Source organism: Jaculus jaculus, chromosome 8 (genome assembly GCF_020740685.1).
Source record: "Jaculus jaculus isolate mJacJac1 chromosome 8, mJacJac1.mat.Y.cur, whole genome shotgun sequence".
NCBI lineage: Eukaryota > Metazoa > Chordata > Mammalia > Rodentia > Dipodidae > Jaculus > Jaculus jaculus.
The window spans coordinates 127,011,868-127,038,349 of record NC_059109.1 but is presented as its reverse complement, the minus strand read 5'-3'; the positions used below and the strand labels follow the sequence as shown (position 1 = coordinate 127,038,349).

The 26,482-nt window shown below is 48.7% G+C and overlaps 1 protein-coding gene across 2 annotated transcripts in view; it reads right to left on the bottom strand.

The window, feature by feature from the left end:
* Eya2 (EYA transcriptional coactivator and phosphatase 2) overlaps positions 1-26,482 on the bottom strand; it is a 207,859-nt gene that overhangs the window by 18,003 nt on the left and 163,374 nt on the right. For both annotated transcript variants that reach the window (XM_045157600.1, XM_045157599.1), the window contains exon 10: positions 6,672-6,761. In XM_045157600.1, the coding sequence (XP_045013535.1) occupies positions 6,672-6,761 (90 nt within the window). The remainder of the gene's footprint in view (positions 1-6,671; positions 6,762-26,482) is intronic.

The following is a 26,482-nucleotide window of genomic DNA, read 5'->3' as shown; positions in this document are numbered from 1 at the left end:
ATTTCCCTGTGGGCTAATTTTAGTAGTCTATAGTGTACCAGAAAGTGTCAATTTCACATAGGCTTTCAAATTCCTTGTCAATACTGTATGTGGGGACTAGAGAGAGATGGCTTAGCACTTAAGGAGCTGGCCTGCAAAACCAAAGGACCCAGGTTCCACTTCCCAGGACCCATGTAGGCCAGATGCACAAAGTGGCACATGTGTCTGGAGTTTGTTTGCAGTGGCTAGAGGCCCTGGCATGCCCATTCCCTCTCTATCTGCCTCTCTCTCTCTCAAATAAATAAATAAATGAAAAATTTAAAAAGTGTACATGGTATCTTCATCATTCAACAGCCTTCCTTGGCTCAGAAGCAACGTCCGCTTTTACTGTGGGATCCAGTTGCTTATTTCTCTTTCCCCCTTGATTGTTGCATGTTACTTCAGTGGTCTTTTCAATGAGGAGTAGTTATTTGTTTTCCTGTTTTTACACTAAATGTCGTTTAAAGCTTTAAATGTCCACCTGGGTCACCTTTCCCCTGTGTCCCACAGGCCCCAGCTTCAGTGCCCTTGTCCTGGCTTGGGCCCGGCAGTCAGCTCAGCGACGCCTACTCATCACGGTCTGTCCTGATTAGCCGGCGACAGTTGCGGCTTAGTGTATTTGTTCTTGGCTTCTGGAGACACGAATGCAGAAAGAAAACTGCTGGAAAAATGGCTCTGGTCAGCTGCGTGGGCTTCCAGGCCAGTCCCGCTCTTTTGAGGCAGGTACATGGTTGGAGGCAGAGCGCTTAAAGCTGCTTCCAGGCTAGCCAGAGAGCAGTCTGCACTCTGGGAGGGGACCTGGCCATCGATCTTGTACTGTTTTAACGTCTGACTTATCTCAAGAGCAACAAAGAGGCTGGGGCCCTCATTGTATTAATGGCCCACTGGGCAGGACGCCTTGGAGATTGAAGGCCTAGCCGTGTAATATTCCCGCTCCCATACTCCTGCACAGCTGTAACTCCACAACAATCAGGCAGTTGTGGGTGTGGGTGCAGGTGAGGGCGAGGGGTGGGCAGCAGGCTGGACTTGACCTGTCTCATTCCTGCAACACTGACACCCTTTGGCATGGCATGCTCCCTCCAAAACTCTGGGGGCATCTGGAAAGGCATGCCTGGCCCCTCTTGGCCCGCCAGACTGGCCACTCCTGAATCCCTGCAGGGACACTTGTCAAAATCTTAGCTTTGGGCTAGAGAGATGGCTTAGCAGTTAAGGCGCTTGCCTTCAAAGCCAAAGGACCCAGGTTCGATTCCCCAGTACCCACATAAGCCAGATGCACAAGATGATGCATGTGTCTGCAGTTCGTTTGCAGTGGCTGGAAGCCCTGGTACACCCATTCTCTCTCTCCCCCCCCTTTCACTCTCAAATAAAACAAATAAAAATTAAAAAAAATTTTTTTTAAACTTTTTGTTCATTTATTTATTTATTTTTGAGAGTGACAGACACAGGGAGAAAGACAGATAGAGGGAGAGAGAGAGAATGGGCGCGCCAGGGCTTCCAGCCTCTGCAAACGAACTCCAGACACGTGCGCCCCCTTGTGCATCTGGCTAACGTGGGACCTGGGGAACCGAGCCTCGAACCGGGGTCCTTAGGCTTCACAGGCAAGCGCTTAACTGCTAAGCCATCTCTCCAGCCCTAAAAATTTTTTTTTTTAAATTTTATTTATTTATTTGAGAGCGACAGACACAGAGAGAAAGACAGGTAGAGGGAGAGAGAGAGAATGGGCGCGCCAGGGCTTCCAGCCTCTGCAGATGAACTCCAGACGCGTGCGCCCTCTTGTGCATCTGGCTAACGTGGGACCTGGGGAACCGAGCCTCGAACCGGGATCCTTAGGCTTCACAGGCAAGCACTTAACCGCTAAGCCATCTCTCCAGCCCTAAAAATTTTTTTTTTAAAGTCTTAGCTTCGTCTTGCTTCTGAGTGTCATGTTCACCATCTCTGCCCATCGGTATTCCTTCTCCCTTCCCGCTTCACCCCATAAACGACCTCGCTCAGAAGCAGCGCTGAGCGCACGGCTCCCCTCCGTCTACCCGCTGTGAGACCCTGAGGAAGGGGCCTCCCTGGGCCTCCGCTTCTTCATTTGCAAAATGGAGATTAGAAAACCATCTTCTGGGACCGGGGAGATGGCTCAGTGGTTAAAGGCATATGCTCACAAAGCCCGCAGCCTAAGTTCAAAGCCCCAGCACCTGAGTAAAGCCAGATGCAAAAAGTGGCATTAGGGGCTGGAGAGATGGCATAGCGGCTAAAGTGCATGCCTGCAAAGCCTTAGGACCCAGGTTTGTTTCTCCAGGTCCCATGTTAGCCAGATGCACAAGGGGGCGCATGCATCTGGAGTTCGTTTGCAGTGGCTATAGGCCCTGACGTGTCCATTCTCTCTCTCTCTCTCTCTCTCTCTCTTCCTCCCTCCCTCCCTTTCTCTGTCTTTAAAAAAAAAAAAGAAAAATAAAGTGGCCAGCTGGGCGTGGTGGTACACACCTTTAATCCCAGCACTCGGGAGGCAGAGGTAGGAGGATTACCGTGAGTTCGAGGCCACCCTGAGACTACATCAAAAACCAAAATAAATGAATAAATAAATAAAAGAAATGGCATTAGCATCTGGCATTCATTTAAGTGGCAAGAGGTCCTGGAGTGCCTATACTTACACATGAGTGTGTGTGTGCACACACACATAAATGCAAATAAATAAATGCGTGTGTGTGTGTGTGTGTGTGTGTATGAATGAAATCCATCTCAGGCTGGAGAAATGGTTTAGTGGTTAGGGCACTTGCCTGCACAGCCAAAGGACCCAGGTTCAATTTCTCAATACACACGTAAAAGCCAGATGCACAAGGTGGCGCATGTGTCTGGAGTTTGTTTGCAGTTGCTAGAGGCCCTGGAGTGCCCCTTCTCTCTCCCTACCTGCCCCCCAATAAGTAAATAAAATATTTTTAAAAATTCATCTCCTTTGCAGGGTGGGCTGCTGAGGAACAAGTGACTCTTTTGGTGCCTCAGTTTGCACATCTCTACAATGGGGACACCCAATAGTGCCTGCCTTCTGTGCCTGATGTAGGGTTATATGAAGGAGTATGGGTGAATTCTTCAATGCAGGGATGGCACACAGGAAGCTCACGGTGCCTACCAGAGGTATGAAGGTATATTCTTCCTCTCTGTGTCTGCCCTTGGTCCACCCACATCATCACCCTTGTCCTTCTTTCTACAAACGTATCCAGATCCCTTGTGTGTGGTTCAGTGGTTCATTCCCTCATGGGGCAAGAGGGCGTGATGATGTCTGATTCCTGGCCATCTTGTTTCACGTACACAATACTGAGATGTTGTGTGAATTCTGAGAGGGCTTCAGTCTCATCCGCAGCTGCTGGTTGGGACAGCTCTCCTGGCTATCAAACCTCACCATCCTCCTAGAGCCTCCAGCCTGCTCCTCCAGCTCTCCCTGGGCTCTTCGCCTCTGTGAGCCCACAGTCCCTCTCCCTGGGTGTTCTCCTCTCAAGCCACTGACAGTTACTTCACTGACCGAGGCTGCACAGAACAGGGGACAACATGAAAGCCTGGGCTGAGCCATGGCTATCCAGATACCACCATTGAAGAGCAGTTGCCAACCAGGCAAGAAGGACCCTTGCTGCAAACAAGTGAAGCCAGAGGCCTTGGGACAACCTCCTCTCCCTACCCTACTGGTATTTCCAAAGCCCTCCTTCTGGGACGGTGTGACATGTGCCACTGTTGAAGGCCACTTTCTGGAGGGCACTGCCTTCTTCTCTGAGTTGCTGGACCTACAACCCTGAGGCGGGCTTGGCCAGGGATCAGCTCTGCAGGACCGAGTCTCTGTCTGCAGCTGAGGGCAGCCAGCCCGCTGCCCTCCAGGTCCCAGTGCAGGCTGTCCTGGTGACCCGTCCCTGCCCAGCTAGCGGTGTGTTTGTTTTCACTGGTGCCAGCTTTACCCACTCCCTCAGTGACATGGTTCCAATTCTGTCCAGATGCCCTGGGGTACCTGGCACAGGGGGGGCGTTTTTCTGGAGCAAATGTCAGGGAATGAAAAACAAACTGCCTTCCCTGAGCAGCTCCAGCTGGCATGTGAGATTCCCCCCGACCCCCGCCGTGAGATGTGACTGTGATACAGGATGGGGACTCTGAAGATTCATCCAAAGCCCACAGCGAATCCTGCAGGGTGCCTGGCTCTGAGTCCCTGGTGCCGCCAAGACGGACAGAGCCTATCTGTCTCCCTTGAACTTTCCATTACGTACGCTCTGACATCTGCCCACCGTTGTCTTTACTGGGGTTCTTTTTTTTTTGAGGTAGGGTCTCACTCTGGCTCAGGCTGACCTGGAATTCACTATGTAGTCTCAGGGTGGCCTCGAACTCACGGCGATCCTCCTACCTCTGCTTCCCGAGTGCTGGGATCAAAGGCGTGTGCCACCACGCCCGGCTTTTCACTGGGGTTCTTGATGTCCCCAAGTATGTGTGCCCCAGACAGAAGGAGGCCCTCCGTGCAGCTGCATAGCCTCCTGCCTTTCTTGCGTCAGTACAGGGCCCACGCTCCTCAGGGTGGCTGCCTCTGTCACCCCGCACCCTCCATTGGTCTCGCCCCATCGGGGGCCACATCTCTCTGCCTGGCTCCGAACCCATCTTCCTTTCCCTGTGCACTTGCGGCAGGCTTTGCTTCCCATTGCCCACTTTCCATCCAGCAGCCAGAGTGGTCCGTCTCTTTAACACACAAACCACAGAGGAGGGCCTCTTCCTGCCCACTGTCCCCTCGTCCTATGCCGAGTGCAGCCCTTAGAGTGGACTCTGGTCTCCAAGATGACTCTCCTGCAGGCCCCGCTCAGGCACGTAGCCGCGACGGCCTTTCCTCTCGCTTGATTACTTCTCACTCTTCACCCCAGGACCTTGGCGTTTGCTGCCCACCTCCCCTGATCTCCTTGGCCCCCTTTTCACTTCATTCCTTAAAAGGTTCCTTGGGACCGGGCATGTTGGAGCACGCCTTTAATACCAGCACTCGGGAGGCAGAGGTAGGAGGATTGCTGTGAGTTCGAGGCCACCCTGAGACTACATAGTGAATTCCAGGTCAGCCTGGACTAGAGTGAAACCCTGTCTTGAAAAGCCAAAATAAATAAATAAATAAATAAATAAATAAATAAATAAATAAATAATAAAAGGTTCCTTGGACCACCCTTCCCCACCCCTTGCTGCCATCCTGCCCGCCACTGGCTCTAAAACTGACCATCCCTCGTCACTGTCATAAACAGCGAATTTATGGATTTGGCTAGGTGTTTCTCAGGGACTTAAGGAGAGTCACACAGAGTGTCCCTGCTTTCATTAAACTGACGTCCTATGGGAGAGACAGGCAAGAACAGAATCTACTCCGGGACATTCACTGAAAAGGACCAATAACCAATTATCTTTTTTTTTTTTTTCTTAAAACACTTTAAAAAATAAACTATACATACTTTTAAAATATATATTCGAGGTAGGGTTTCACTCTAGCTCAGGATGACCTGGAATTCACTATGTAGTCTCAGGGTGGCCTTGAACTCATGGTGATCCTCCTACCTCTGCCTCCTAAGTGGCTGGGATTAAAGGTGTGCGCCACCATGCCTGGCTTGCTTTTGCTTTAGTAGTTCTATTTAATAAATATTTTGGGGGCTGGGGAGATGGCTTAGTGGGTAAGGCATTTGCTGGTAAAGCCAAAGGACCCAGGTTTGATTCCCTAGTTCCCACGTAAGCCAGATGCACAAGGTGGCACATGAATCTGGAGTTCGTTTGCAGTGGCTGAAGGCCCTGGTGCGCCCATTCTCTCTCTCTTTCTGCCTCTTTCTCTTTCACTAAATTAAATACATATTCAAAAATATTTTTTCATTTATAATTCTCATTTTTTGACATAGGCTTTGTCACATGAATTAAATTTGTTTCTGAAGCTGTCCTCCCTCTTTTTCCCTATCTCCCCTTGCATCTTGCTTAGGGGTTCAGGATACACTATAATAAGCATATTCCTTCTCTCTCTCTAATATGATTTTAGAGGAACAGAAGCTGTTTTTAAGAGTTTCTGCCCTGATCCTATTGCTAATCATTACTGACCCCGGAGGATTCGCACTAATTTGCTTTAATAAGCTTATCAAACAGCAACTTCCAAGAGAAAGAACAGCACAGTCTCCATTGGATTAATGGAACTGCCTGTGGAGGGGACTGGAGCCTAGAAAGGACACGGAAAAGCCAGTAAGATGAGCCCACACCCCAGTCACCTCCGCTGACTACGCTGTGTACCTACCTAGGTCTTGCCAACAAACCTTTGAAGTCTTTAAAAGAAAAAGAATTTGGGCTGGAGGGATGGCTTAGCCATTAAGTGCTTGCCTGTGAAGCCTAAGGACCCCGGTTCGACGCTCGATTCCCCAGGACCCACGTTAGCAAGATCCACAAGGGGCGCATGCGTCTGGAATTTGTATGCAGTGGCTGGAGGCCCTGGCACACTCACTCTCTCTCTCTCTCTCTACCTCTTTCTCTCTCTGTCTGTCACTCTTAAATAAATAAATAAAAACTTCGAAAAAAAAGGGAAAAAGTAATTTTTTAAAGAAGCTGGAGGGAGGAGACAGCAGACACCATACTGTTCACCTCCCCATTACACGCAGGTGACCGACAGACACATCAAGGGTTAACTGAGCCCAGCAAACCTCCAGGTCGTTGAAGAACAGGTGCGTGTCCGCGAGGTTGAAGATCATCTCCTCCATCATCAGGCCGATGCGCACTGAGGTCGTGGTGTCCTGTGGAAAGAGAAGGGACAGTCCTATGCAAGTGTGGCCTTTGGATCCTGGCCTCTCTCTCCTCTCCCTGCTCTGGAAGCGGCTTGGCCCGTCCTCCTCCACAAGGCTCTTGCGTGGCTCAGAACCTGTGTGCCACCAGGGTGAGAGTGGTGCCCAGCCTCTGAGCTTGCTTTGGCTGGTCACCCACTGTGTCTGCTTTCTTTCCTTTTTTTTCTTTTTTTTTGGAGGTAGGGTCTCACTCTAGCTCAGGCTGACCTGGAATTCATTCTGTAGTCTCAGGGTGGTCTTGAACTCATAGCTACCCTCCTATCTCTGCCTCCTGAGTGCTGGGATTAAAGGCGTGTGCTACCACGCCTGGCTTGGTTTTGGTTTTTTGAGGTAGGCTCTTGCTCTATCCCAGGTTGATTTGAAACTCATTATGTAATCTCAGGGTGGCCTTGGACTCATGGCAATCCTCCTACCTCTGTCTCCCAAGTGCTGGGATTAAAGGTGTGTGCCACAGCACCCAGATTGTGTGTGCTTTCTTCATGTTTAAGTCTCGCCTCAAACACTCCAGATGTGCAAAGACACTTATTTTATTTTCAAAGACACTTCTTATGGACACAGCTGCATCGGAGTGTGGGTGCTTAGGAGTGCCCTCTAGCACATGGCTTTGAGGGAGATCTGCAGACTGTAAGGAAAGTAGCCGAGATTACTCATGGACCACAGCGAGTGACCAGACATGGACCTCATTCCACTTATCTCTGTGGATGTTGCCTTACTTTTACTGGTGTTTAAAAATATCAGGGCTGGAGAGATGAAACAGCGGTTAAAGGCACTTAACTTGTAAAGCCTGGTGGCCTCAGTTCTATTCCCCAGTCCCCACACGAAGACAGATGCGCAAAGTGGCACATGTGTCTGGAGTTCATCTGCAGTGGCAAGAGGCCCTGGGGTATCCCTCCTCCCTCCCTCCCTCTCTCTCCAATAAAAATAAATAAATAAATAAAATATCATTTAGCTAAACAACCAATTCACAAACACAATCCCACTGCTGTGTGTTCACGCCAGGGGAGCTAGACAGCCATTATGAAATGTCATCACTCAAGAGCGACAGCTACAAGCAGTCTCCAAGGCACAGAGGTGAGGTGTCCACACGGTCACATGTTAATATCAGGTTAGGGGAAGTACTGGAACTTTAACCTCAGTGAGCAAAGATGACTGCTGTCTTCCACTCTCACGGGCCCCTTGTTTGACTAGCTGTGGTGGCGACATTTAGTATGTGTGGGGGTTTTTAAAAAGAAGAAACAGGCCGGGTGTGGTGGCGCACGCCTTTAATCCCAGCACTCGGGAGGCAGAGGTAGGAGGATCGCCGTGAGCTCGAGGCCACCCTGAGACTCCATAGTGAATTCCAGGTCAGCCTGGGCTAGAGTGAGACCCTATCTCGAAAAAAAAAAAAAAAGAAGAAACAGTGCTCAGGGACTGCATGCCAGTGTAAAGTGTGGATCCAAATTGTGCCATGACCGAGTTTGCTCCCTCATATGTAAACCGTCCATCTCCATGGTCAACTTGACTGAATTTAGGAGTTCCTGGGAGACTCATCTTTGGGCTCGTCTGTGAGGATGATTTCAGAAGGTTCTTATGGAAGACCCACCCTTGGGTCCTGGACTGAATAAAAAGGAAGAAGTGGGCTGAGCACCGGCATTCACCTCTCTGCTTCCTGACTGCGGACACCATGTGACCATTGGCCTCACCCTTCTGCGGCTGCGATGGTCTGTACTTTCAAACCACGAGTCACGACCGACCTGCCTTCCTTCAGTCGCTTTTGTCGGGAATTTCACCACAGCGATGAGAAAATTAACTAATCCAGCTGCATTACTGTCCACCTATGTCTGGAGTAGTCTTTCCATGAAACTTTGGAGGGGGGCTTGGGAGGCATAGGTAGGAGGATTGTCATGAGTTCGAGGCCATCCTGAGACTACATAGTGAGTTTCAAGGCTTTTCCCCTGGGGACGACACATCCCAGAGGACAGTATACTTCAGTCCCCCAGCCAAACCTGACCAAGAGGTCTGTTTTTGTCTGGTTCACGTTCTCTACGGTTTTTCGTCTTTTTTTTTCAAGATAGGGTCTTGCTCTAGCCCAGGCTGACCTGAAATTCACTATGTAGTCTCAGGGCGGTCTTGAACTCACAGCAATCCGCCTACCTCTGCCTCCCGAGTACTGGGATTAAAGGTGTGCACCACCACGCCCAGCTTGATTTTATTTTTTATTAACAGCTTCCATACTTAAATAAACCATGATAATTCCCTCCCCTCCCCCACTTCCCCTACACAAGTTCACACTCTATGATATCATCTTCCCTCTCTCTTATTTTTATTTTTGTTTATTTTATTTGGTTTTTCAAGGTAGGGTCTCACTCTGGCCCAGGCTGACCTGGAATTCACTATGGAGTCTCAGGGTGGCCTCGAACTCACGGCGATCCTCCTACCTCTGCCTCCCGAGGGCTGGGATTAAAGGCGTGCGCCACCACGCCCAGCTCTCTTTTATTTTTGTTTATTTATTTTGGTTTTCGAGGTAGGGTCTCATGCTGGCTCAGGCTGACCTGGAATTCACTATGTAGTCTCAGGGTGGCCTCGAACTCACAGTGATCCTCCCACCTCTGCCTCCCTAGTGCTGAGATTAAAGGCGTGCGCCACCATGCCCGGCTCTCTTTATTTTGATGCCATCATCTTTTCCTCCTGTTTATGAGGGTCTTGGGAAGGTAGTGCTAGGCACTGCCTGTAAAGCCTAAGGACCCAGGTTCGATTCCCCAGTTCCCACATAAGCCAGATAGATGCACAGGCTGGTATATATACACCTGGAGTTTGTTTGGAGTGGGGCTGGAGGCCCTGCGTGCCCATTCCCTCTCTCTATCTGCCTCTCTTTCTCTCACAAATAAATAAGCAACTTATTTTAAAAAGTTTAAGATCCCCCAGGTTGATCTCACTGTCCTGCCGAGGGTAAGACCTGCTGCTGTGACAGCTGTAGAACACACTGCTGGTCACATAACACAGATGTTAACCCAACAGCAGCCATGTGCTTCCTCTGCTCTGCTTTACAAGTACAGCAGGTTTAACCCCCCCAAGGTCTGTGAGGTGAGCACGGTTATTTTCCCATTTTCATAGCTGAGAAAACAGAGGCCCATGCTAAGATCAGGCAGTTTGGTCAAGGCCATGGAAGCTAGCAAAAGTTCTGCCTCTGAGCAGGCTGAAGCGGCTGGGCTGGGTGACAGAGGAGGTCGTGTACCCTCAGTCCGTCCACTGATCTTCCTGTTTAATCTTTTTTTAAATTTTATATTATTTTTAATTTTTTCATTTATTTATTTGAGAGAGAGAGAAGACAGAGAAGGAGAGAGAAAGAGACAAGATAGAAAATGGGCATACCAGGGCCTCTAGCCACTGCACATGAACTCCAGGTGCATGCACCCCCTTGTGATTCTGGCTCACATGGGTCCTGGGGAGCTGAACCTGGGTCCTTTGGCTTTGCAGGCAAACACCTTGACTGCTAAGCCATCTCTCCAGCCCCCTTTTTAAAGTTTTAGAGCAGAGAGAGAGAGAACTGGCGTACCATAGCCTCAGCCACTGCAATCAAACGCCAGGTGCTTGCGCCACCTAGCGGTCATGTGCAACATTGCGCTTGCGTGGGATCTGGGGAGTAGAACATGGATCCTTAGGCTTCGCAGGCAAGCGCCTTAACTGCTAAGCCATCTCTCTAGCCCTGAGTGTGTGTGTGTGTATATGGTGTATGCATATGTGTGTGCCCTCGTGGCACCCCATGTGCCAGCCTGTGGTGAGGTGTGCCTGCTGCAGTGGCCCAGTGGCCCACTGCTCTCCTACCCGTTCTTATTTGAGCCGATGTCTCTTACTGACCCCAGAACTTGTCACTTTTTCATGAGTTCTGGTAATTCCTGGGTCTCTTTTCCCCTCCAGGACCAGCATCACAGAGGCAGGTAGCCACTCCCAGCTGCATTTGTGGGTGCTGGAGATTCGAACTCAGGTGGTCTCAGGACCCCTTAGGTCCTATCTCTCCAGCTCCTGTTTAGACTTCTCACCGTGTACAGCTCTTCTTAAACAACCTAAAGGCGGAGGGGCTTATCTTGGCTCACAGTTGGAGGTGATACAGTCCATCATGATGGAGAAGGCGTGAGCAAGAAGTGTGAGGCAGCTGGTCACGTGGTGTCCCCAATCAGGGAGCGAAGAGAGAGAGGACAGGAAAAGCAGGGCTGTGCTAAGAAACCTCAAGGACAAGTGAAAGTGACCCACTTCCTCCAGTGGCCCCTGCCGCAAGCCTCATCGCTAGATGGGGACCAAGTATTTCCACACATGAGCGGATGTGGGACGTTTCACATTAAACCACAACACACTGGGAAGCTGCATGGCTTGTATGATAAAAGTAAGAAATTCACATTGTAGGTGCTGGGGAAAGAGCTCAGCAGTAGGTAAAGCACTCACCGCTTATGAGGACTCAAGTTTGGGTCCTCAGAACCCACGTAAAAGCTGGGAGTGGTGGCACGTGCCTGTAACCCCAGTGCTGGGGAAATGGGGATCCCTGGGGCTTGCTGGCTAGCTTGTTTAGTGGAATTAGTGAGTTCCAGGTTCAGTGAGACCCTGTCTCAAAGCATAAAGCGGAGGACAACTGAATAAGACACCTGATGTTCATCTCTGGCCTGCACACACACACACGCATGCACGCACGCACACACACCTGCACCTGCACATATACACATGCCAAAACGTCTCACAACACAGTCCTTTTTGACCCTTCTGAAAGAAAGAAGAAAAGCAGCTACAGATGCCAGCTTCACACACACACACACACACACACACACACAGAACCAGGCCAGGAACAGCCATTTGGTGAATTACTACCACATGTACACTGCCAGGGTCCTGGTCAGGTGATGGTAGACAGGAACTAAGTACAGACGAAGAGAACAAATCTTTCAGAGCCTGGAGGGAGCTGAGTGACCCAGAGAAGGTTCTGGGATGTTTCCATATACTATACAAACCACTAAGCCCTCTGCATTGCTGTACGTCTCTTCCTGTCACGAGGCTGTGAGGTCCAGCTCTCCCGCACTGGACAAGGAGCAAGGAGATACCATCCGAGTCTGCCACCCACAGGACTTACCCAGAGAGACCCCATCTCAAGGACTGGCACAGCAGAAGGAAAAATAATTTTTTGCGTATACAATAAAACCACATCTCTGGGCAAGGTGTTTGAACAGCTACAAGAAGGCAAATCCCATTCATGAATTAAGTTGAGACTGTGATTTCTTTCTTTTTTGTTTTTTTGAGGTAGGGTTTCACTCTAGCTCAGGCTGACCTGGAATTCACTATGTAGTCTCAGGATGGCCTCAAGCTCAACAGCGATCCTCCTACCTCTGCCTCCCAGTGCTGGGATTAAAGGCGTGCGCCACCATGCCCGGCTTGACTGTGATTTCTTGATAGTGGGAGGATGTGAGGAGAACGCTTGCATGTGTGTGATGAGAGTGAAGGTGAGAGAGGAGAACTTAATTCTTTTTTTAAAATGTTACATTTATTTGAGAGAGAGAATGAGAGAGAGGCAGAGAGAGTGAGAATGGATGTGTCAGGGCTTCTAGCCACTGCAAATGAACTCCAGATGCATGTCCCATCTTGTACATCTGGCTTATATGGGTACTGGAGAATCAAACCTGGGTCTTTAGGCTTTTCAGGCAAGTGCCTTAACTGCTAAGCCATCTCTCCAGCTCCAGAACTTCTCATTTGTTTTTAATTTTTATTTATTTATTTGAGAGTGACAGACAGAAAGGAGGACACACAGAGAGAGAATGGGCGCGCCAGGGCCTCCAGCCACTGCAAACAAACTCCAGACGCGTGTGCCTCCTTATTCATCTGGCTAATGTGGGTCCTGGGGAATCGAGCTTCAAACTGGGGTCCTTAGGCTTCACAGGCAGGTGCTTAACCACTAAGCCCTCTCTCCAGCCCCAGAACTTCTTATTTATGTGATTTTTTTTTTTTGAGGCAGGGTCTCATGTAACCTAGCTGGTCTCAAATTCACTATATAATTGAGGCTGGCCTTGAACTCCTGACCTGCCTCTTGCCTCTACTTTCCAAGCGCTGGGATTACAGGCACATGCCCCTATGCTTATTCCAGTCATACAGATATAATGTGTGTGTGTTACTACAGGCTCCCAGACCCTTTGCTCACATTATGCAACTATGCAAGCACTCCACCACTGGGCTACACCCCAATACAGACAACTAAGTTCTTGCATGCTAGAGAGAGAACTTGGTCTTTAAACGCAGCTGCCTGCAAAGCCTGACAGCCCTGGGTTCAATTCCCCAGTACCCAGGCGAAGCCAGATGCACAAAGTGGTGCATGTGTCGGGGCTCATTTGCAGCGGCAGAAGGCCCTGGGGTGTCCATTCATTCACCCTATCTCATCTAAATACATAAAAATAAATCCTATTTTGCATTTCACCAGCCCAGTGATCATGTCTGAAACAGAAACAACAAAACAAAACAAAAAACACCAAGAAGCAGCAATATAAACGTGTCATTTAGGAACTTGGAAGCAAGTGCCAAGGAAATTCAGCACAAATTGAGTCACTGCCCTGGGCAGAAAGCAAAGGTGGTGGCCAGGGGGGACTGCTGTTTCTCATGTGGCCATCCCTTTGTAGAATTACATGAATTTAAAACTATATGCAGACACTTCTTGGGTTAAAGCAGTTAAGAATAACTGCCAGCATATTCAGTATTTCTACTTACTTATCTTACAGAAAAACTCATACTTGTTATGGTTTAAATGTGAAATGACTCTTGTTGGCTTGTGTGTTTGTGTGTTCTGGTCTACAGGTGGTGGCACTATTTGGGAAGGCTGCGGAACCTTTAGAAGATGGAGCCTTGGAGCAGGAAGTGGGTCACTGTGGACCCACCTTGAGGTTTTGTAGCTGGGCCCCACTTCCTGTTGGCTTTCAGCTTTCTGAAATGTGCAATGTGACCAGCTGGCCCCTCTCCTGGGATCATGCCTTCCCCACTGTGATGGGCTGTGTCCTCTTTTTTTTTTTTTTAATTTTTTATTTATTTATTTGAGAGCAACAGACACAGAGAGAAAGAAAGATAGAGGGAGAGAGAGAGAATGGGCGCGCCAGGGCTTCCAGCCTCTGCAAACGAACTCCAGACGCGAGCGCCCCCTTGTGCATCTGGCTAACGTGGGACCTGGGGAACTGAGCCTCGAACCGGGGTCCTTAGGCTTCACAGGCAAGCGCTTAACCACTAAGCCATCTCTCCAGCCCGGCTGTGTCCTCTTGAACTGGAAGCCAACATACACTCTTCCTCCCTTAAGTTCTTGACCGCTATTTTTTTCAAAGCACCGGGAAAAGTAATTAGCGTACTCATCACGAACAAAGGGACATACCAAGAGACGTTCCTTACAGTATTTACTTTATTTTTAAGAAGTATTTTATTTATTTATTTGCAAGGAGATAGCTAGATAATGGGCATGGCAGGGCCTCTAGCCACTGCAAATGAACTCCAAATGTATACGCCACTTTGTGCATATGGCTTTTACGTGGGAATTAAGGAATTGAACCTGGGTTGTTAGGCTTTGCAGGCAAGCACCTTAACCGCTAAGCCATCTCTCCAGTCCCTTTAAAAAAAAATATCACACACACACACGCAAGTAGACACATACAGAAGAGAGACAGAGAGAATGGGCACACCAGGGCCTCCAGCCAATGCAAATGGAATCCAGATGCATGTGCCACTTTGTACATCTGGCTTTACATGGGTACTGAGGAGGTAAACTATGGTCATTAGGTTTTGCAGGCAAGGGCTTTAACTGCTAAACCATCTCTCCAGCCCTAGTTTTAAATTTTTGAGGTAGGATCTCAATCTAGCCCAGGCTGGCCTGGAATTCACTATGTGTAGTCTGAGGCTGGCTTTGAGTTCACAGCGACTCTCCTACCTCAGGCTCCCGAGGGCTGGGATGAAAGGCATGCACCACCACTCCCAGCTCCATAAAGAAGTTTAGTGAATTGTAAGATCAGAATGACTCGAACTGTCCAGTCAGGAGACTAGACAAGTAGAACCAAGTCTATTCATAAGACGGAAACTCAAATTTCAACCGAGCTAAGTCAGTCATAACCCCGTGAGCTCACACAAACACATAAAAATATTTAGCTGAGTGAACAAATCGATTATATATTACATTTATTATCAAGTGTTCGTAACACAACATGCTGTTGTGTGCTGTCCATGGTGCATTAGGCATTTATTAGTGTTAGAACAGTAGTTGCTTGTGGAAGGCAGAGAGGAGCGGAGGGGTTTACAAGTGAAGGCTTTAATGAATGAATGGATGCTTTTATTAATTTATCCCCACACATAACTTTTTGTGGCAGGGAGGTTGGTTGTTTTTTGAGGTAGGGTCTCATTCTAGCCCAGGCTGACTTGGAATTCATTATGGAGTCTCAGGCTGGCCTCAAACTCACAGCGATCCTCCTACTTCTGCCTCCCTAGTGCTGAGATTAAAGGCATGTGCCACCATGCCTGGCAGAGAGAGAGAGAGAGAGAAAATGGGCATGTCAGGGCCTCAAGCCGCTGCAAATGAACTCCAGATGCATGCACCACTTTGTGCACCTGGCTTTACATAATACTAGGGAATTGAACTCAGATCATTAGCTTTGCAGGCAAGCGTCTTAACCGCTGAGTCATCTCTTCAGCCCATACACACAGTTATTTTTTTCCCTTCTTTTTGTTTTTGAGGTAGGGGTTCACTTTAGCTCAAGCTGTCCTGGAATTCACTATGTAGTCTCAGGGTGGCCTCGAACTCTCAGAGATCCTCATCCTCCTACCTCTCCCTCCCAAGCATTGGGATTAAAGGTGTGCGACACCACACCCGGCAGCCCATACAAATAGTTTTGATTAAGCCTCTCCCCTTCCTCCTTCTTCCCCAAAAGTAAACTTTGGATTGACCCAGAATATTCCAGATATTTTAAAGAAGAGATTGAAATACATTTGTGCAAAAAAAAAAAGTTTAAAAATGGGCTGGAGAGATGGCTTAGTCATTAAGGCACTTGCCTGCAAAGCCTGAGGACCCAGGTTCGCTTCCCCAGAACCCACATAAACCAGAAGTATATAGTGGTGCATGTGTCTGGAGTTTTGTTTTTTTTTTTTTTGCAGTGGCTAGAGGCCCTGGTGCACCCATTTGCTCCCTCCCTTCTCACTTAAATAAATAAATTAAAATTTTTATTTTTATTTATTTATTTGAGAGTGACAGAAAGAGGCAGATAGAGAATGGGCGCGCTAGGGCCTCCATTTTCACAGAACTTAGCAAAAAGTAGTTGCAAGGGGGTGGATGATGCCTGGTCTTGCCCCAGGAAACACAGTCACTGGCCGACTCATGTAACGTGTTTCCCTGGACTGACTGGGCCACTTCAGCTGGTAGAAAATGCTTTGCTGGGGATGCACAAATCAAGAAACTGCAAGAAAACTGGGATTGGTGGCGACTCGGTGTTAACTGATAGGAAATCCATCTTTCTTCCGTTCCATCTCGGCTGCTTGCTGGAGATATCTAAGCATACTCCATAAACACAACGGCCTGGTCAGCTGACTTCTGTCACCCAAGCAACATGGGGGGACAGCCTTGGTGTGACCCAGTGAAAGAAAGCCTAACTATGACAGCCGAGGCCACTGAGCCCCTCAAATCCTCCCTGTCCCCTCTCCACCTGATGGTTCATAAGGATGAGTAAGACAGCGCGTGTGTAAACACTTTCCCAGTGCCTGGCGAGCAGCACACATCCATAACCCGTTGTCCACTTCCTCACACTCGTGAGCAATGAGCCAATTTGTGTGTGTGTGTGTGTATGCACGTGTGTGTGCAGATGCATGTGCCTTCTGTGTGGGAGAACAGAGAACATTGGGGTTCCCTTCTCCATCACTCATCTGTTATTTTTTTTTTTTATTTATTTCAAAGAGAGAGAGAGAGAGAGAGACAGAATGGGCTTGTCAGGGCTTCCAACTTTTGCAAAGAACTCTAGACACACGCACTACCATGTGCATCTGGCTTATGTGGGTACTGGGAGATCGAACCTGGGTCCTTAGGCTTCACAGGCAAGTGCCTTAACAGCCAAGCCATCTTTCCAGCCCTCAGGTGGACTTCTCCTTGAGATAGATTGCCTTTTGTGGGAGCCCCAGTGATGCTCTTCTCTCTGCTCCCTACAAGTTGAGGGTTACAGACACACGTGGCTACACCCAGTTGTTTACGTAGGTGCCGGGAATCAAACTCGGGTCATCTCTGGCCTACTCAGCACCTCATACTTGCACAGGTAGTGATCTTAACCACCGAGTCATTTCTCCAGCCCCAGAACCTCTTTATAAAAAATATTTTATTTTTATTTATTAGAGAGAGAGAGAGTGAGAGAATGGGTACACCAGGGCCTCAAGCCACTGAAATAAACTCCAGATGCATGTACTAACTTGTACATCTGGCTTATGTGGGGCCTGGGGAGTTGAACCCCCAGAATCTCTTTCTGTCAGCCCAGCAGGAGCAGCACAGAAGCCTGGGATGCCAAGCACATGAAAGCTGTTTTCTTAATTGCTACATACTCTGGATGAAAAAAAAAAAAAAGAAAACTAAACCAGTGGTTAATTTCCTAAACAAGCAACAGCTTACATGGATTGCTGAAACAAACAAAGATCACTTTGAACCAGAGTGGAGAATTGAGAATGGGGAGATTTTCCAAAACAGGCTTCACTATGGAACGCGTCCTTGGAAGGCCTGTGCTCGGGGCCCTGCAGGGCTGGGCAGGATGGAATGCCATCTTTGTTGGCCTCGGGAGTTGGTTGTCTCTCAGCGATGGAACAAGGCAGGGGGAGGCCCTGCGCATTTTTCCTGCAAGCCCTAATGTTCTGCAGGTTCCTCAGGGCTTGGTGTTGAGGGTGGTGAGCTGTGCATGGCTGGGCTACGGGGATGGAAAGGGGCATGGCAGGGCACAAAAGGGTAACCCAGTTAATATGCCTTCTTTTTTTTTTTGCATGTGTGCGTGGGTACACATGCATGTGTGTTGAGTGTGTGTGTGCACATACATGCATGTGTGCAAAGGACAAGCTGGGGTGTCACTTCTCCGAAGCTGTCCACCTTTTCTGAGACAGGGTCTTTCACTGGCTTGGAACGTGCTGGACTGGGCTAAAACGGGTGGCCACCAAGCCCCAAGGATCTTCCCAGTGTGGGGATTTGCAGGCGCATGCCACTGTGCTATTTTTGTTTTTGCTTTGGTTTATTTAATTAAATTTATTTATCAGAGAGAGAGAGAGAGAGAGAGAGAGAGAGAGAGAGATTGAGAATGGGTGGGCCAGGGCCTCCAGCCACTCACTGCAAACAAACTCCAGACACATGCGCCACCATGTGCATCTAGATTACTTGGGTTCTGGGTCCTTGGGCTTCACAGGCAAGTGCCTTAACCAGTAAGCCATCTCTCTGGCCCTTGGTTTTGTTTTTGATTTGATCTATCGAGGCAGGGTCCATGCTTTAGGCCAGGCTGACCTAGAACTTAATCTGTAGCTCCAGGCTGGCCTTGAACTCACAGTGGTCCTCCTATCTAAGCCTCTCAAGTGCTGAAACTGAAGATGTGTGCCATCACAGCTAGCCTCACCTTTCTTCTTTCCTTTCTTCCTTCCTTCCTTCCTTTCCTCCTTCCCTCCCTCTCTCCTTCCTTTCTTTTTTTTTTACATGGGCTCTGGGGATTGAGTTCAGGTCCTCATGCTTACAAGGGAAGCACTTTACTGACTGAGCCATTTTCCCAGCTCTGTGATGTATGCTTTTTTGTTTTGTTTTGTTTTAGAGAAAGTGCGCACGTGTTTGTGTGCGCGCAAGAGAGGACAGGCAGAGAATTGGCATTCCAAGGCCTCAGCCACTGCACTGCAATTGAACTCTAGGTGCCTGTGCCACCTAGTGGGCATATGTGACCTTGCGGTTGCCTCACTTTTGTGCATCTGGCTTATGTAGGATCTGGAGAGTTGAACATGGGTCCTCAGTCTTCATAGGCAAATGCCTTAACTGCTAAGCCATCTCTCCAGCCCTGTGATGTACTCTTGATTATATTCTTTAGTTTATGGAGGGTGCTGGGTCTTTCATTCCATGGGCTGCTCACTACACTACGTGGTTATATTTCTTGCATAGAGGGAAGAGGGTAAGACCTGTCATAAAAAAGATCTTTCTTGCCAGGTGAGGTGGCACACGCCTTTAATCCTAGAACTCAGGAGGCAGAAGTAGGAGGATTGCTGTGCGTTCCAAACCAGCCTAGGTCTACAAAGTGAGTTCCAGGTCAGCCTGTGCTACTGTGAGACCCTACCTTAAATTTTTTTTTTAAAAGACCTCTCTTAAAACAAAATCAATCAATACAAAATGTGCATAAAGGAAGAAGGTGGCTCATGGGTCTGAACAGCTTTGAAATTGACTGGCCCAACTCAACTTTCAGGATGCATGAAGACACCACCACAGTTGTTTCCTATTAAGCGACCTACCTCTCTCAAATGTCCCCTGCACCGATTTAAGTCACACTGGAGGCTGCACCTGGGGCTAGAGAGATGGCTTTGTAGTTAAAGGCATTTGCTTGCAGAGCTTGTAGGACCAAGTTCGATTCTCTAGCACCTACATAAGCCATATGCGTAAAGTGGAGGCTTCCTCCCAGTCCATGTGGGTGGGGTTTTCATTTTTTTTAAAAAATATATTTTATTTACTTATTTATCTGAGAGAGAGAAAGAGCGAGCGAGTGAGCAAGAGAGAGAGAGAGAAAAAAAAAAGGGCACACCAGGGCCTTCAGCCACTGCAAACAAACTCCAGATGCATGCATGCACCCTTTGTGCATCTGGCTTACATGGGTACTGGAGAGTCGAACCCAGATCCTTTGGCTTTGCAGGCAAATGCCTTAACCGCTAAGCCATCTCTCCAGCCCGTAGTTTTCATTTTGAAAGGAGGAGCCCATGTTCTGACCAGAAAGCGGTTTTAAGATATCAAAGCTCTATGTTTTCACTAGTCCTGTCTGGGGATGTGGCTCAGCGGCTAGCGTGCTTGCTGAGCACGCACAAGACCCTGGGCTTAACCCCTAGCTCTGAGTAAACCGGGGTGGGGATGGCACATGCCTGGAATCCCAGCACTTGGGGAGAAAGAGGCAGGAGGAGCTGCAGAGTCAGCCTAAAAAAAAAAAAAAAACGCAATCTCCTTTGCTAGGTTTTCTAGCTTTCTGTTGTAAGCGCTCACTGCTGTTGGGGGAATCCAGTGGCATGTTCTGTTGTCTTCTGACCTCCACACGTGCCTAAACACACACATGCAAAGACACACACGCACACAGACACATGCACGCACACACCGCTCCTGAGCACTCAAGGGTGTCGTTCTGTCGGTAGAGAGCCCGCCCTGCATCTCTAAGCTGGGCATGGTGGTGCATTCCCGTGCACTTGGTGGAAGCAGGAGGATGAGAAGTTCACGGCCACCCTCAGCTACATACTGAGTTCCAGGCTAGCCTGGGCTATGGGAAGTCCCGTCTCAAGAAAACAAAACCCAAACTGAAGCCTCCCAAGCGGCCCAGCAGGAGGTTACTCTGCCCCATCTCAAGGCACAGTCGGTCTCACCAGTTAAGTACCACCCCCATCTCCAGGCACCTGGAGGGGGCACACTGGGCCTCTGCCCCTTGTCACTAGGAGGTAACTTGGGGCAGGTCACTTCACGTCCTGGCACCTGCTTCCACGTCAGTCCCTCAGCCTGACTTGATATCATAGCATGCTCCTCTTGGAGTTAGGTCACAGGAGCGACAGGCTGCTCAAAGGAAAGCACCTTCGCAGGAGGCCTGGCTCCCAGCAAAAGCTAAGGACTAGCATGACTAAAAAATTATTCATTTTCAAGCAGAAAGAGATGAGAGAGAGAGCGAGCGAGAGAGAATAGACACACCAGGGCCTTCAGCCACTGCAATCAAACTCCAGATACGAGCTTCACTTTGGGCATCGGGCTCCACATGGGTACTGGGGAATTGAACTCGGGTCATGAGGCTTTGCAGGCAAGCGCCTTAATTGCTGAGCCATCTCTCCAGCCCCCTTGCCTGACATTCTTATTCCCAGCTCGCTTCTCTGGGGCCTCTCTGGCCACATCTCTCATTTGAACTTGGCCATTCATTCCCTCTTTAGGTGCCACCCGCAGAAGGCTGAGGGGTGCTGAATTGGCGCTGTGTGATCTCAGGCACCTCCTGTCAGCTCCCAGACTACCCTGGAGCCAGGCTTGTGCCTCTGCCAGGCTCTGCCCGGGCCTGCCCATGTTCCCTGTTCAGGGTGGGTGATGCGCCCACACTAGAGCCAGCTTACAACCTGCAGCCTGTGGTCACCTCACTTTCCTTTCTGTGTCAATCACCTTGATGTCCCCAACTCCAGGACAATGAACTCCTGCACCTATTCTGACATGTGGGACCCCTGCCCCTTTAAAGAAAAAAAAACCCACATAAATACACAAAATCAACTAAAGCCATGCAAGCCAACTGAGCCTTTAAAAATCCTCGCCAAGTAGCTGTTTATAAGCTGAACAAATAATTACTCTGCCACAAGGAAGAAAAGTATTAATTAAAGCTATTCATTAAAGCAGCCTGCCTGTTCTGGGGGCTTATCTCTCCGAGTGTCAGCCAGAGGTTACGGGCGGATTAACACACAACCCAAGGCTTTGCCAGTTAAAACTCCTCCTTGCGGTTAGTTTTTAATAATAAAGTTGTCATTAGAAGAAAGAATTTAATGGTTTTAATTGGGTTTAATTACTTGGAAACTCCTGGAAAACGATCAGCTTGTTAGGGGAGGGGGAGGGGAACAATCTTTTTTTTTTTTTTAGAGGAAGACAAGAAAATGACGGTCATAAGGAAAAAAATAGGTTGATTCACATGTCTGAACAGTCAAGTAAGTAAAAGAAGAAGAAAAACAAACTTGCTTCTTTGGCAGTTTGAGAGAAGAGGAAGATTTTCTGAGCTCAGCAAATGGCTCTATTTGTACTGACATGAACTCACCAGAGACCGCGGGATAAATCCCGTCACCGCTGGGTGACAAGAGCCAAACTGAGCTTGCATGATGCCATGGGGGCAAGAGAACAAACGAGAAAATGTCTCAGTCGGGGCTGGAGAGTGGGCTCAGAGGCTAAAGACATTTACTTGCAGAGATAACTAGTACCGCTTTGGGGGTTTGTGAAACTACTCAGCACCCCACTTTTCTCCTCTTAAACAATGTTTGTCCAGCTGGAAACGTCTAGGGGCTTTTAAAGTATTTATACTAGGACATAAATTTATTATTATTGTTGTTGTTGTTGTTGTTTGTGGCAAGATGTCTAGTATTCCAGGCTGGCTTTGAAGTTACTATACAGTTGACTATAACCCTGAACTTCTGAACCTCTCGGTTCTACCGCTAGAGTGTTGGCCTTACAGGCATGGGCCACCATGTCTGGTTGATGACACACTAGGGATTGAACCTAGAGCTTCGTGCATGGTAGGCAAGCACTGTACCAGCAGAGCTGTAGCTAGGATATTAATTTAAAACATTTTATTATTTATTTATTTGACAAAGGAAGAGGGGGAGAGAGAGAGAGAGAGAGAGAGAGAGAGGGAGAGAATGGGTGCGCCACTGCAAATGAACTCCAGACGCATGCGCCCCCTTGTGCATCTGGCTAATTTGGGTCCTGGGGAATCGAACCTGGGTCCTTTGGTTTTGTAGGCAAACGCTTTAGCCGCTAAGCCATCCCTCCAGTCCTGGGATATAAGTTTAAAGGCTAAAACCAAACCAAACAAAAAAATCGAGGTTAAAAGTAAGCTATAAACATGGAGAGGCAGTGGCCTGCCATCTTGGTGTGTCCAAGACTGAAAGGCTTCCTAGCTGGAGAGCTTCCAGTGCCAAAAATGGGGAAGGTCTAGAAAGCCTAGACACTAAGATGATCACCCTTCGCATGAGTTCCTTGTGTCAGACCAAGGGGCATGGCTGGCATGCGAGACAGTGTGCCTGCAGAAGTGCTCTGAACTTGAACTTGTGGGCGGGTCCCCACTGCGCCAGCAAGCAGTTACCACATCCCCAGCGGCCCGGGCGGCTTCTCTTTCTGCTTGTTAAGAGTATCAGTAGAAGTCACATCTCAGCATCCAGGAGACTGGGCACAGCCCAACAATCTGTTTTTTCTTTTTTTCTTTTTTTTTTTGAGATAGGGTCTCATGTAGCTCAGGCTGGCCTCCGATTTGCTTTGTAGCTAAGGATGACTTTGAACTTCTCGATCCCCTTAGCCCCACCTGCTGAATGCCAGGATTGCAGGCACACATTACCGCACCCAGTTCATGCAGTGCGGGCGACTGAACCCAGGGCCTCATGCATGCTAGGCAAGCACTCCACCAACTGAACTACATCCCCAGCCCTTTCTTTTTTAAAATATTGGGCTGGATGGATGGCTTAGTGGTTAAGGCATTTGCCTGCAAAGCCAAAGGACCCAGGTTCGATTCCCCAGGACCCACATTAGCCAGAATTCAAGGGGGCACATGCATCTGGAGTTCGTTTGCAGTGGCTGGAGGTCCTGGCGCACCCATTCTTACTTTCTCTCTCTTTCTCCCCCTCCCTCTTTGTCAAATAAATAAATAAATACTTTAAAAAATATTTATTTACTTGCAATGAGAGAGAGAGAGAAAGAATGAATGGATGGACCAGGACCGTCACTGCATGCATTACTTTGTGCATCTGGCTTATCATGGGTACTAGGGAATCAAAGCGCCTTAACCATCTTACTAGCCCTTTTCTTCCTTCCTTCCTTCCTTCCTTCCTTCCTTCCTTCCTTCCTTCCTTCCTTCCTTCCTTCCTTCCTTTCTTTCTTTTTATTTTGAGATAGGATCTCATAGTACAGCTCAAGCTGACTTGGAACTGAGGACCATGCTCCTGCCTCAGTCTCCCTAGTGACAGGTCTGCAGGCAGGTGTCACCACACCTGGCTCCAGCAATTTGCCTCTAAAGTTGCAGTCATTGCCGTGATACAGAGTCCCTCCCACTGGCCTTGAACTCCCACACTCCTGCCTCAACCTCCGAGTGCTGGATTACAGGTGTGCTCCACCACACCCAGTTTGGGACTCGATTCTAGGGCTGGGAGATGGCTCAGCAGTTAAAGGTACTTACTTACAAAGCCTGCTGGCCTGGTCTGATTTCCCAGTACCCACATAAAGCCAGATGCACAAAGAGACACATGTGTCTGGAGTCCATTTGTAGTGGCAAGAGGCCCTGCTGTGTCCATACTCTTGTACTTTCTCTCTCTCTTAAATAAATAAATAAAAGAATTCAATTCTATTAAGAAAAACATGCATTTGTTTTTTTTACAATACCTCCATGTAGGAGGCCCGCTTCTAAGAATCTGTCGTGTTTTAACTTGTACAATCCCCCCAGATTGTGACCCTGGAAGGCAAGTATTATTGTTGTCATGCTTATACTCCCTAGATGGAAACTGAGGTACAAGGAACTTGGCTACAGGTAACTAGAGAGTGGAGCTGGCTTTGAACTTCAACCATCTGACTCCAGCGCCCTCATTTAGACCTGGGGAAGATAGGCTTTTTCTACAAAGGGCTACAGAGTAGATATGTTAGGCTCTACGTTCTGTATGTTTTCCACTGCCACTACTCAATGCTCCTGGCCTGGTGTGGAAGTGGCCATGGACAACATGTAAAAGAATTGGTGTGGCTATGTGTCAATAAAACTTTATTTATAACGATGGGCAGTAAGCCAGCTTTGGCCCATAGGATGGGTATAGTTTGCTGACAGCTGCTCTGGACCACTACTCTATACCGTCTCCTCACTCCCACATACATGTTCTCACACAGAGCTTGCATCCTGTGGAGGGTGAGGGCTATGAAATACTAAGAAACATTCTCTTTAGAAAGTGCCAAATATTCTGCAGAACAGAACATATCAAGATGGACACGGGGGAGGGAAAGTGACAGGGTTGAGTGTAACTGTGTGTGTGTGTGTGTGTGTGTGTGTGTGTGTGTGTGTGTGTGTCTGTGTGTTTTGGGGAGGGCTGTTAATGAGGGTGCTCAGGGCCGCCCTCTGCAGGTGAAGACCTGAGTCTGCAGCGGGATGAAGGAGGATCAGCCGCCAGGCTCAAGGTCCTGGGGCAGGGGCTGAGCAAGCTGAGAAGCCTATTTCTCCAGATAGGGTCTCTCACTAGACCCGGACTCAGCTTGTCTAGCCAGCCTCCTTGCCTCAGGGACCCCCTGTCTCTGCCTCCTGAACTCGGGGTTTACAGATGGGCTGCCACACCTGCGCAGTATTGATGTGGGTGCTGGGGCTCTGAACTCTGGTCCCCACACTTGCACAGCAAGCCCTTCATCCACTGAGCTGTCTCCCCAGCCCTCAGAATCCCTTTTGGAGCTATTCTGAAATATGCACGACATTACTGGAGACCGTGGTTGCCCTACTCCGTGACAGACTACCAGGAATGGTTCTGCCCACGGTAGCTCCGCATCCATCGACTCCTCTCTCTCATTCCCTGCTGGCCTTGGCCTTGGCTAACCACCATTCGGTTCTCCATTCCTGGGAGAACGGCAGCAGCAGATTCCGTGCAACTGAGCTTAGGCTCTCCTAGTCTGTCTGGGCCTCGTTTTATTTCCCTTCATACAATGTCCTCCAGTTCCACACATGTTGCTGCTGCAAACTGCAGGATAGAAATCTGAATTTAAAAATTATTTATCATTTATTTTTTTGTGTGTGTGGGGGGTGGTGATGGTAAGGACCATGCCAGGGCTTCTTGCCACTGCAAATCAATGCCACTGGGCATCCACCTTTACGTGGGTGGCTGAGGATGAAACCTGGGCGGGCGGGCAGGCTTTGCAAGCAAGCATCTTTAACCACTCAACTATCTTTCCAGCCCCTGGAATCTGAATTTTTTTTTTATGTTGAATCTCCTAGTTTTAAGTGCTGGTAATTAATTAATTTTTTTCTTTTATTTATTTATTTGAGAGCGACAGACACAGATAGAAAGACAGATAGAAGGAGAGAGAGAGAATGGGCGCGCCAGGGCTTCCAGCCTCTGCAAACGAACTCCAGACGCGTGCGCCCCCTTGTGCATCTGGCTAACGTGGGACCTGGGGAACCGAGCCTGGAACCGGGGTCCTTAGGCTTCACAGGCAAGCGCTTAACCGCTAAGCCATCTCTCCAGCCCAATTAATTAATTTTTATTTAACAAAAGGACAGACACATAGCTCAGTGGACAGAGAGTTTGTCTAGTATGCGTGAAGCCCTGGGGTGGTCTCCAGCACCACACTGACCAACGTGGTAGTGTACACCTGCAGCCAGCACTCAGGAGGTGGAGGCAGGTAGATTAGAAGTTCAAAGCCACCCTTGGCTACATGAAGAGCTTGAGGCCAGCCTGGGCTACAGGAGACTATGTTTCACAAACAAGATTGAAAATTATATGGTTTTGGGCCTGGAGAGATGGCTGAGTGGTTAAGGCACTTGCCTGTGAAGCCTAAGGACCCAGGCGTGATTCTCCAGGTCCCTCGTAAGCCAGATGCAAAAGGTGGTACATGTGTCTGGAGTTCATCTGCAGTGGCTGGAGGCCCTGGCATGCCTACTTCTCTTTTTCCCTGTCTCTGTCTCAAGTAAAAATAAATTTTGAAAATTGTTTAAAAAGTATATGGCTTGGACTGATGGTTTAAGGCTGGCCATGAAATGTGGGGCCGTGTGCATAGGTGG